The following is a 12,091-nucleotide window of genomic DNA, read 5'->3' as shown; positions in this document are numbered from 1 at the left end:
TCTCTTTGGCTTTTGGTTCCTACTTTTTCTTTCGGAGATTTCAACTTTATCTTCAAATCTTTCTATGGAATTTTTCCTGCTTTTGTTTTCTATACATGGGAGTCCTCCAGCCTCTTCCTGGCGGCCACAAGCCCGATGTATTTATAAACGAAACATATCTGCAGTCAGCTGGGTGGGGAGAAATTTGCTGGGGGTCTGTATGTGGAATTTCATTTAACCCTTATGCTAAGTTTGGTGTCTTCCTTGCCTTCTTTGAGCTTCTGTCTGCAAATTCTCTGAGTCAATTTCTTTAGAGAAGAAAACCCCAGTCTCCCGGGGGGGTGGGGTAGGGGAGGGAGATAACTGCTCAGGGTTCGGAGGGTCTAGGACCTGGTGGGGGGGGTCTGACAGCTTCTTTCTGCCACCCTGTTCATCCCTCCCGCCAGGGTTCCTGACACCCCTGAGCTCCTGCCATTTTTAGATGTTTCTTGTTGTCCTCCTGCCCCCATGGCCCCCAACACTGCAGGTACCTGAACATTTGCTGTCCACAGCAGGGCTGTTGCTCTGGTGGAGGCTGTCAGGGCGGGAGGAGAGCTGCTGGCCATCCCTCTAGGTCTCTCCCAGGGTCAAGGATGTGGCGGCTGCACCCGGGGAGGGGGCGGGGAATGTTCTCACTGTATCCTGATGGGAGCTAGAATAGGGTTAACAAAGCTCTGGAAAATTTACCAAAATAACTCAAGAGACCGGTTCTTCTTTTTTGTTAAGTGTTCTCTGCACGGACATCAGGCCTTCCCGTGACTGGCTTGTGGTCGGCAGTCTCAGGGTTTCCCTTCTCAGTCACGCTTCCTACCCCAGCCAGATAAGCTCTGCCCACGAAGCCATCGCTCAGAGTTGGAGATGAGGGTGGCCCAGGTCCGGGCACCTTGGGGGGCCCATCACTCTTCCCAGAGACTCGGGGGGGGGGGGATGGGGACATGCAGGCACGGCTGAGAGACCTGAGACCTGTGCACCTGCAGGTGCCCCTCCCCAAACCTGCTTCCTGTCCCCCCTCCCGCCCCCACCTCTAAGCCTCAAGCTACTTCTTTTCACAACCACCTAAGATGACTTGGATCCATCTAGAAAATGTGTGTGTGTGAATGTTCAAGGAGAGGGGGAGACCTAAAGTGATTTCTGCTTCCAGAGCCCCACATGGAGTTTGCTAGTCTGGCTGGCTGAAATTCTACTTTTATGAAGTATTGTTGAAACAGGAAGTGGTTTTCCAAAGATGTTCCTTCCTGACAGAATGGGGGTGGTGGGAGGGAGGCTCGTGGCTTCGTGGAGGGAGTGGCTCTTCTAGCCTCAGAGCTCTGCCCCACCTGGGTCTCCATGCTGGTCTCCAGGCCTGCCCCCTGGAACAGCCATATTATCTTAAGACCCCCGCCTGAGCAGTCTTTCTGCACGTCTTGCTAAGGCTTTCTTTCTGGGGGATGGGAGAAGGTCAGGCCTCAATCTCATGGGGTCTTTTGTCAACTGGTCCCTGCAACCAAAAGAAGTTGAAGGATTGCTTTTCCCCTCCTTTCAAGCCCCAGGTATTGAAGCCTTCTGGTGATTTCCATGAGGCCAGAGGTTTTCAGAGCCTGGGGTTTCCAAAGCTAAGCTCTGCAGCATGTGTGGTGGGCTCTCTGGAGAGAATGGCAGTTTTCTAGGTGGACCCCGAGAAGCCCTCCCTCTTCTTCCCACAAATCGTAGCTCTGTGGCTACGTTTCAGAGGCATTCATTATCCGGCTTCCTCTGTAGGGTGAGGTAAAACTGAGACTCTAATGTTTAGAGAAACAGCCCTCACGTTTGCTGCCTGCAAAGTGCAAACACAGGAAGTTAGAGAAAGTAGAACCCGCAGGGGACGCCCTGTAGGACAGGCTCCTGTCCACAGCCCAGGCACGGAGGCCTGCTGTTTTTAGGACAAGGCACTCACCGTGAGAGCACGCCTGCACCAGCCCCTGCTGGGTTTTGGTGCAACCTAAGTGCAGGTGTGCACACCTTTTCCAGCCCCGCTGATAAGCCTTCCCGGGTGCCTGCTTAGGGCTGATACCTTCCCGCTCGACAGCACTTGGGACTCAGGGCAGGTGAGCAGTGCTCTCTCTCTTGCTAATACTCACGTCGTTCCCTGAAAACAAGCCCCTGCCCCGGAAGGCTGACAGAGTGCACCACCTGGAGGGTAATGCATCTCACGGGCGTGGAGCTGAGCAGAAACGTTAGGCCCTGGAGGTGAACAGGTGAACAGTCCTGTGCCTCCCTGTGGGCTCCCTGGATAAGCCACGTCACCTCTCCTGGCCTCCGTGTCCTCATAGGGACATGGCGCTGACAGGAAAATGGCACTGTGCTGGACGCCCAGGGGATTAAGAAAGTGGGACCATGGCTGTAAAACACCTAGCATGTATCTGGAGCATAGTCGGGACTTGATGACTGGTTGGGATATGTGTTCACGGTTTAACGTGATGTTTTTAAAATGTATTTTTATTGAAGTGTAGTCAGTTTACAATGTTGTGTCAATTTCTGGTGCACAGCACAACGCTTCAGTCACATAGGAACATACACATTCATTTTCTTACTGTTTTTCACCATAAGTTACTACAAGATATTGAATATAGTTCCCTGTGCTATACAGTATAAACTTGTTGTTTGATTTTATTTTTTACTGTGGTAAAATAGACATAAGATAAATTTTACCACACTTACACTTTTTAGAGCTCTCGGGTTTACCAGTTTAACCGTTTTAAAGCGTACAGTTCAGTGGTGTTAAATACGTTCACAATGTTGAACAGCTGTCACCACCGTCTAGTTCCAGAGCTCCTTCATCACTCCAAACAGGAACTCCTTACCCATTAAGCTGCTACTCCCTGTGTCCTTCCTCCTCCCCCAGCTAACCACTCAGCTTCCTGTCTCTATGGAGTTGCCGATTCTGAATATTTCATATCAGTAGAATCATATAACACGTGGCCTTTCATGTCTGGCTTTTTTCACTGAGCATAATGCTTTCAAGGTCCATCCATGCTGTAGTTAGTGTCAGTCCTTCACTCCTTTTTATGGCTGAAGAATGTTCCCATGAGTCCTTAATTTGAAGAATTCACAGGATGGTCATGAATGCTGCTGAATGTCACTCCCTCTGGGCCAGGATTCTTTCCGTCATCGTGTCTGAATGGGTGGTGCAGTAGTTTTGAGACAGGAGATGGGACTACAGATGCATGGAGCGGGAGAGGGAGGGGCTAGGCCGACCACGAGCACCCCCAGATCGGGCTTAGCTCTGGAGCAGCAGCCAGATCCCCCAGGGTTCCTGTAGCAGCGGTGCCTCCTGGGCTGGAACGGATTGCTGGGCTCAGGCCGGGAAGGGCTGTGCTTGCAGATGTCAGACAGGCTCTCTGTGTCTCCCTCAGATGCAGGAAAAGGCAAAGGAGATCTACACGACCTTTCTGTCCAGCAAGGCCTCGTCCCAAGTCAATGTCGAGGGCCAGTCCCGGCTCAATGAGAAGATCCTGGAGGAACCACACCCTCTGATGTTCCAGAAACTCCAGGACCAGGTAACCTGACTTCCCTACCTGCACTTTAATTTGAAAATTAACTCCCCCTGCCCCGCCCCCCACCAGCCTGGAAGAATTCAGTTGAAACTAAATGTTAGACACCCTGGAAGTCATCCCATCCAGCGGGGCAGGTTGGAGGCCCATTGAGGGGCTGTGGCTGATGAAAGAGACAGGCTGGCCTGCCAGGCCTCATTTGCTCAGCATCAGATAGAAAACCGACAGTTAGCAAGTACACGTATGAGAAGCAGCTTGAGAATGTTTTCCGGCTGATACAGTGGCAAGCGCAAATTGCACATGAATGCTGAGTCAAGTCTGAGTGTTGAAGGAACTCCAGTTAGCCTGGGAGACTTGCTGAGGGCCTCCTGGAGGTGGTGATTTTGAGCCAACGGGAGGAATACCATGAACATGGCTTTGTGGAGTAAAGGGGGGAAATGAGTGGTTAAAGGCAGTTTTTGTGGCTGTAGCCACATGAGGGTACCCCCCAACCCCACCTCACAATCTTGCAAGCTTCCTAGGGCACTTTGAAGTTCAGCCAGGGTTGGGAAACTGCAGTGAAGGCCCTGTGTCCTAGGTACTCTCAACAAGAGTAGTATCTGCCCTTCAGAGGTGCCCTTCTGTGCCCAGGGCCCCTTGGCCTGCATTATCTCATTTAATCTCCAGTGAGCAGTATTACTCCCATTTTGATGATGAGGAAAGCAAAGTCCAGGGAGATTGAGTGGATTGTTAGCACAAAGACCCACAGGTAGTAGGAAGTACTGGAGGCCCGTGCACCTGCCTTCAAAGCCTGTACTCTGTCACACATGCAGCCCACGCAGCTGTCCCAGGCTTGTGGGCAGCCTCTCACTGCTCCTCACAACCCCATGACACCAGCTGGAGCAGAAGGATTGGAAGGCCACGTGGTACCAGCATTTTGTGGGACCGCAGAAGCCAAGGTAGCAGCGAGGAATGGGATAGGCTGATGTCACTCCAGGTGGTGGCACTTTGGGTTCCCAAGGTCCCAGTTCACTTGCTGTTAGGCCTGCAACACATCTCAAAATAGAGCTGGACCTCTGACCACCCTCCCGCACCTGCCCCGCATTGAATTCATACCGTAGGAGGTTTAGCTGACACAGAAAGGAGGAAATACAAGGGACAGAGGAAGATTTTTTTTTAAGTGACGAAGAAAGACATTTTAAAAATAACTTTTATTAAAAAAAAAACTTTTATCCACCTAACTAGAAAAATCATACATGCTCAGAAAAAGAAACTTGGGAAACGAAAATATAAAGATGAAAAAAGATAATTTCATAGGAAGGTGACCACTAAATAACATTTGCTCTCTAGACGTTCCATCATATTTTTCCTTTAAAAACGCGTGTACACACACATCTAACAAACGTGGCACAATGCAGTTCAAACTACTTACTGTGTCATTTATTTGAGAGGGAGAAATATGCGCTCTCTTCCTCAGGCATAATTGGGTGCAAACGTGACATCTGGAATCTGATTCCACAGCAAGTGCCTGTTAAGGGCCTCTAAGATCTGTTTGGCTTCAGAAAACTCTGCCTCTCGGGGGCTTTGCTGGTAACTATCAAAATGTGTGCTCAGCATGGTTTGTTGTTCTCTGCTCCCCAAAGGGCCCCCACGAGAGCCCTGTTTCCCTCAGTGAAGAAGTGTGAGGCTGAGGGGAGCATGTTTGGAACCACGAGATTTCATATAACTTTAAAAACCTCCTCAGTGGCGTTGGTTTTGTTGAGCACCACTTGGCTTTATCACTGAGCTGTCTGAGCAGGCTGCTCTCAGCACTGGCTCACCTGGAAACCTCCAGGGAGCCTCAGCCCCTCCCCACGGCAGGCAGTGCTCCACACCCTGGAGATGGCCTATAGGGCAGCGTGGTCTTGGGGGCACAGCTGGAACCTAGAGGAATGAGAAATACTCCCAGACATCAAATAAGATGAGTTCATCACCTGACATTTCATTTAAAGGAGAGCTTCTCAGGTCCTCATTCAGGCAGGTCCTGGGTTTTTTTTTTTTTTTTTTCTCCATTTTTTAAATCGAAGTATAGTCAGTTCCAATGTGTCAGTTTCTGGTGTACAGCACAATGTCCCAGTCATGCATATAACATACATATATTCGTTTTCATATTCTTTCATTCAGGTCCTATTGATTCTTGATTTACATACAATTCTAACAGGTTCTGGTTTTTCAGTTCACAGCCGATTTGAAGTGCTGGTAGAGGCTGTGGAGTGATGAGCAGCAAGAGGCGATGGCTAACAGCCAGAGAAGAGGCAGAAAAATGATACTAAACACAAAACCACAGCACAGTGATTGGGAACCACCGAGTGTGGGGGCCCACAACCCCACACACCACACTGGGGGCATCCCTGTGCTGCAGGATGGTGGTGCAATTAGTGATTCTAATGACCCCAGGGCATCAAGCAAAACTTGAATTGTGGTCGGTGTATTCCGTGAAGAATGTGTTAGATGTTTTAATAAGAATTTCATCAAAAATGATATCTGAAGAGAAGTTTGTGGGCTTAAAACTTTGTTACCTGGAAAATTCATAATTGGAGAGATTGTTCTGTGATTTAATTCAGCTCTGCTAACGTGGCCCAGTTGTGTGCCCAGCGCATGCTGGGAAGGCCAGCAGAGGCAAGGGCACCTCTTTGGAACTTTAGCCTAGAGTCTGAGTCTGCTTTTGGACACAGTTACATTGTGAGAAGGAGGAAGGCAGAGCTGATCTTACAAAGAGCTGGTTTCTTCAGTGAATTGCACTTCCCTGCAGTGGATTTTTTTTTGAAGTATATTTGATTTACAATATTGTATTCGTTTCTGGCGTACAGCAAAGTGATTTAGTTTTACGTATATATATACATATATATATATATATATATATACACACACACATATTCTTTTTCATATTTATTTCCCTTATGTTTATTACAGATCATTAAGTATAGTTCCCAGTGCTCTACAGTAGGACCTTGTTGTGCATCTGTTTTATACATAGTCATTTGTATTGTAGTGGCTTTTTATTGTAAAGATTTGCCGCTGGCAGGTCTAGCTCAGTTCTGACTGGCTTGCTGGTGTGTGGGTTTGCTTTTTCCTTCATTCCTTTATGCTATAAACACTGATGGAGGGCCCACTGCGTGCCAGGGACTGTGCCTGGAGCTATGTGCGCAGTGAGGAAGTCAGCACCTGTCCACCCAGGAGGACAGAGAGAGATAAGTGCTAAGGAGGAAATGCCACAGGTGATGGGCGAAGAGTGACTGGGACGGGCCCTCCTTTGGGTCTAGTGGTCAGAGAGGGCTCCTTGAATCTGAGATCTGAGTGGCAAGGGGAAGCTGAGGAAGAAGACTTGGGGGCAGGACCTTCCGGGGAGAGCAAATGGCAGGTACAAAGGAACCCATGGGGGTGAGTGTGGCTGGAGTGGAGTGAGGGAGGGTGAAGGGAGAAGCTAAGTTGGGAGGGACTGGCAGGGGTTAGGCCCCGAGCCCGTGGTAACCAGTTTAATTTCGACAGTGACTATTTATAGAATGTGCCAGCTGGGCTCATAAGGTTTGGTCCTCTTGAAAGCCAGATACTTTGGCTCTGATCCCCAGCTCTGGCTGTGTCCATCCCTCATCAGCCGAGCAGGAGAATGCGGATGACTCGGTGCAGAGCCATCTCTGTTTCTAGAAAGTCAGCTGCAAACCCGCGGTCTCCTGACCATGGCTCATCATTTGTGCCCGGTGGCCTGACCCCCTGCCTCCTCCCTCACTCCTCCCCGCCCATCACTTCCTGGACACTGAGCTCAGATTCACTGTCATTATCACTGTATGTTAGGCTGGCCAGAAGAGGGAAGAGGGATCTTCTGTTCCAGGCCTGCCTCCATCTGACCCCGGGTGGGTCCTTTTTCCTGGTGTGGCTTCTGTGGCCTCGTCGGTAACACGAGGCTTTCGGCAAACACTGCTGCCTCTCCGAGCCACACTGCGAAGCAGGCCGCAAGCCTTCAATGGCCTGACGTTAAAAACGGTTGCTCCCTGATTGCCGTAACCTTATTTCTTTAGCCCCAACTTTTTTCTCCTTTCTTTGACTGTAGAATTTAGTAGCTGTGGAACTTTGGGCAAGAGGTGATCCCTCTCTGAGCCTTGGTCTCCTCACTGGCGAAATGCAGGTCATGATAAGGCATCTGTGAGGGTGAAACGCACTCACTTCTATGAAGTGCTTACTTAGGGCAGCGCCTGGCGCGCAGTCAGCCCTGCATGAGTGTTGACTGTGCGTGTCCTTTACAATGTTACGGGAAGATGCATTTTAACCTAATGCAGTAGTTTTTAACAGGGGGTGATTTTGGCCAGATGACACTGGGCAATGTCTGGAGACATTTTTGGTTCTCATAATTGGAGTAGAGGTGCTACTGGCACCCCATAGGTGGAGGCCAGGATGCTGCTTAAACACTCTCCATTGCACACAGGACAGTGTCCCCTCCCCGACACAGACATGTCTGGTCCAAAATGTCAGTGATGCCAAGGTTGAGAAACCCTGGCTTAATATGACTTCCAAAACTGTAGCAGCGTCTATGTGCCTTCCTGGGTCAGTTTTCTGCACTTTCAAGACTTCTGGGAAAACATGAAGACTGAACCTCGGCAATGTTTACACACTGCTTTTGTATGTGCACCTCATTTGACTCTCAAGTAGTCTTGGGGAAGGTGGGACCTGGCACCTCAGTTTACAGGAGAAAGTTCCCTTGAGGGGAGGATGACCTGACTGGCCCGAGGTCACAGAGCTGGGAGAGGGGAAGCAGAGCTGCGCCCAGGGCTCCTCCCTCCCAGCCCCGCCACCGCCCCGTGAGGCCCGTGCTCCTCGGGAAGCAGTGGCATTTGTTCTTACTGACCTCCTGGTCTGTGCTGCCCTCTTCCTTTCCTGGGCGCTGGTATGAAGATCAACCAACACTCTCAACTTCTCCTTTCCCACCTCACCTCCCTTGCTCAGTCGTGCTCTCCTGTGCCTCCGGCCCTGGCTGATTCTAGAACATTCCCATCAGTCACTAGGGAACGGAGAGTTAGCCGCAACACGAAGGGATCAAATTAGTCACCGAAGCCTGACATGCTTTTCTTTGTACAGGAAATGACAGTGCCAGTCTGTGCTGGCCCTGTCAGCCTGGTGGCCTGGACATCCCCATGCTAGAACTCCTACAGGTTTCTGGGCACCAATTTACACACCTTTCTTGCTCTGAAGCCTCTGGTTTGAATTTTGTAGCATAGCATGATGGGGTCCCTCTAAACAGCAGAGACTGGAGAAGGCGGAAGGGTCAAGGTCATTGCTTTTTGGGACCATGAAAGAGAAGCCTGCAGGTTTAAGGGATGCAGAGGTGCTCATTCTTCCATAAATCCTGGGGACCGCAAAACCTGTGCTTACTGTGGATCTCGAGTATCGTCAGGATGCCCCCAACCTGGATTTGGGGTGGGTGTTAAGTCTGGTCTGGGGAAGGCAGAGTGGAGGCAGCCTTCTCCACTGAAAAGGAAGTCCTCAACCTCTGATGTAAAAAAAAAAATGAAACACTTCAGTGAGATGTCAGTGCTCCCAGCCACATCCTTGACAGAGAAAGGAACCATGCATCAAGCCCTTTTTTAGCAGTGTCGTCTCTTTGAATTTCCCCAGAACCCAAGAAGTGAGAAGCGCTTCCTTTCAGACCTCAGTGAGAAGGGCTGGTCCGGCTTGTGAGGACCCGGGGGTGGGGGAGGGGCCGCCATGCCTACGGGGGTCATTTGGGGGTCCACTCCCTCCCCCGGCCCCTCATTTCTCCAAGTCTGCAGTGGTGGCTGGACCCGGGGACTCCAGGCACCAGTCTTGTGGATAGCTGACCTTCACTCCCCAAGATCAAGCCCAGTCCAGAAACTGGCCTGTTCCAGCGGGCAAAGCCAGAAAGAGCAGCTGGTGGGTTTTCATTCAACGGAAGGAACGCTGGCCCCTGGCGTCTGCCTCAGCCCTTTGCCTTCTGAGGGTGGGGCAGGGAGGACAACATTTGAAATACTTTGAGTTTTTTGTTTTGTTTTGTTTTACAACTTGAAAATGGTGTTTAGGGGACCAAGAGCGGGTGGGGAATGGGTGCCAGAATAGCATTTAACTCTGCCCCTAATGGCAAAAGGCAAAAATGAAACACCTTTGCCCCACGTAGGAAGCATGTCATTTGGGTTTTAGATTTGACTATTAAGGACTCCAGGAAAAAGTCACCCCCAGACAAGGCTACAGCCCCAGACCCACGAGCCTGCGAGGGGATTTCACCCTGAGCAGGGGACTCTGTCTGCATCCGTGTTCAGCCTCCTTCTGGAGTCCTGATCCCACCTCGCACCTCTGGGGGGGGGCGGCTGTCCAAGAAGCAGGAGCACTGTCCAGGTGACAGAACCTTCTGTGTGGCCCTCCCTGGCGCCATGGGACAAGGACTGTCCTGAGATTCGTCTTCTCACGGCTGTCTGCTGGCTGCCTTCAGACCTTCTCCCCCATTCCGTTGGGAAGCACACCCCATTCTCCTGCCACCAGCAGAGGAGGTGGGCTTCAACTCAGGGGTGCGGGCGGCACCAGCCTAGCAGCCGCTGCAGCAGGAGGGGCCGGGGTGGGGGCTGGCTTTCTTCACACTTTGTGTCTGTTCGTGTGGTGTGAAAGCCTCTAGTCCTGGCGTGTGGGAGAGAACATTCTAGAACTGCAGTTCATGGACAGCTGTGCCTTCTTCTTCAGCCATTTTCATGTAAAAACTGAACTGAATTCTTGAAGCAAATATGCAATCCCATTAATAAAACTTGAGGTTGTGGTACAGGATTCACGCTATTTCCTCCTGGTGCCCAGCTGAAACAACATGGCGGAGGGCTTTGAAGGGAAGGCAGGATGTGTGTTCAGTTTAAGTATTTCATGTCCTTGTTTTCTAAGATGGGTTAAAAGATTTACTAGGCTTGAAAGGCACTTGATGGAGACAGGGATGAAATCTTCACAGAGGGGCCTTCAGGGCTGGTTAGGCTCCTCAGTCTCTACACGGACGAGGATGTGTCTGTGAGGGGCCCGTCTCCGGAGCAGCAGGCTCAGCGCTCTCAGATTGGAGCCCCACATGGATATTTCCCTTTGCAGAAAGGTGAACCCTGATCAGTCACGCTGTCTAGGGTCTGGGGTGGGGGGGACGCCCTGTGGGGTCATGACCTCGTGTAGGGGGACCTTCCCGTAGGAAGGCTCCCTTCTCTGTTTTTGCCGCGAGTCCCACCTCCAGCAGCCCGCGGGGCTGCATCCCAAGGCCACGACACTGGACGATTTACAGTCCCGGCATGCAGCTCCCAGACGTGGGGCTGCCAAAACCTGAAACCTGCTGGGCCACAGCTGTGCTGGCAAAGAAAAAAAGAGAAAGGTAGGGAATGCAACTTAGCTGCCAACTTGAGCTTTCTGCTCCGCTGGCCTCCTGTCTTCCTCGAAGGGCTGTCTGCTTCATGGCTCTGCTCCGATGGTCTGCCAGCCACACCTGCAGCCCAGATTTGTCTCTACCACCTCCTTTCGCTTCCCTGCAGACAACTTGAGGCGTGTTGTTGGTCAGGGGATGGTCACAGTCCAGCTCTGGTGAGGCCAGTTATCCCCATCAGAGAGTTCTGGTTTTGTGGAACCTTCTGGAACCCCTTGGGCCATCTCGTTTTCTGTGCGCAAGCTGGAGTGAGGTGAAATCAATAATTTGACTGTGTTCATTTCCAAGGGCTGTTGCAAAAGATTATCGCAAACTGAATTGCTTAAAACAACAGAAATTTCTTCTCTCACAGCTCAGGAGGCCAGAAGTCTGAAATTAAGGTGTCGGCTGGGCTGTGCTCCTTCTGAAGGCTGGAGGGGAGAATCCTCCCCTGCCTCTTCCAGTGGCTGGTGGCTGCTGGCATCCTCCGTGCTCCTTGGCTTGTAGCTGCATCGCTTCGGTCTCTGCCTGTGTCTTCACATGTCCTTGTTCCCTCGGTGTGTCTAGCTATCCTCTCCTCTTCTTATTAGGGCACCACTCCTTGGGTTTAGGGCCCACCCTAAATCCAGGATGATGTCATCTCGAGATCCGCAACTAACCCTATCCCCAGATAAAGTCACATTGGACGTTCTGGCTGGACGTAAATTTAGGGGACATGCTGTTCAGCCGACTATACTAACCTTTGGGGATGTTTATTTCCCATTTATACACACAAACACACATGAAAGTACATATTTGGGATCATCATTTTTTGTTTTAGTGCGTTTAAAAAACTCAGCATTCAGTCACTTAACACATTTTTCCTTGTTAAATTCTGTTTGAAATCTTTCATTTTTATTTGTGGGGGGAGGTAATTCGTTTTATTTATTTATTTAAATATTTTAGAGGAGGTACTGGGGATTGAACCCAGGACCCTGTGCGTGCTAAGCGTGCGCTCTACCACTTGAGCTCTACCCTCCCCTCTCTGCGATCTTCATTTTTAATGACTGCCTCTTGCTCTGTTAGATGAGTGGCTGGATAGCCTGGTGGGTAGGAGTGTGGGCTCAAGGGCTGGATGGCCAGGGTTTGCAACCTGCCTGTCTCTTTTACTTACTATTATGGGCTGAACTGTGTCTTCCCTCAA

General features: G+C 50.6%; 1 protein-coding gene across 2 annotated transcripts in view; it reads left to right on the top strand.

The window, feature by feature from the left end:
- Positions 1–12,091, top strand: part of RGS10 (regulator of G protein signaling 10) — a 33,159-nt gene that overhangs the window by 17,571 nt on the left and 3,497 nt on the right. For both annotated transcript variants that reach the window (XM_010997857.3, XM_010997865.3), the window contains exon 4: positions 3,390–3,533. In XM_010997857.3, the coding sequence (XP_010996159.1) occupies positions 3,390–3,533 (144 nt within the window). The remainder of the gene's footprint in view (positions 1–3,389; positions 3,534–12,091) is intronic.

The sequence above is a fragment of the Camelus dromedarius genome, chromosome 8 (assembly GCF_036321535.1).
Source record: "Camelus dromedarius isolate mCamDro1 chromosome 8, mCamDro1.pat, whole genome shotgun sequence".
NCBI classification, from domain to species: domain Eukaryota; kingdom Metazoa; phylum Chordata; class Mammalia; order Artiodactyla; family Camelidae; genus Camelus; species Camelus dromedarius.
The sequence above is the reverse complement of the archived record's forward strand: the minus strand, read 5'-3'. Positions and strand labels throughout refer to the sequence as shown.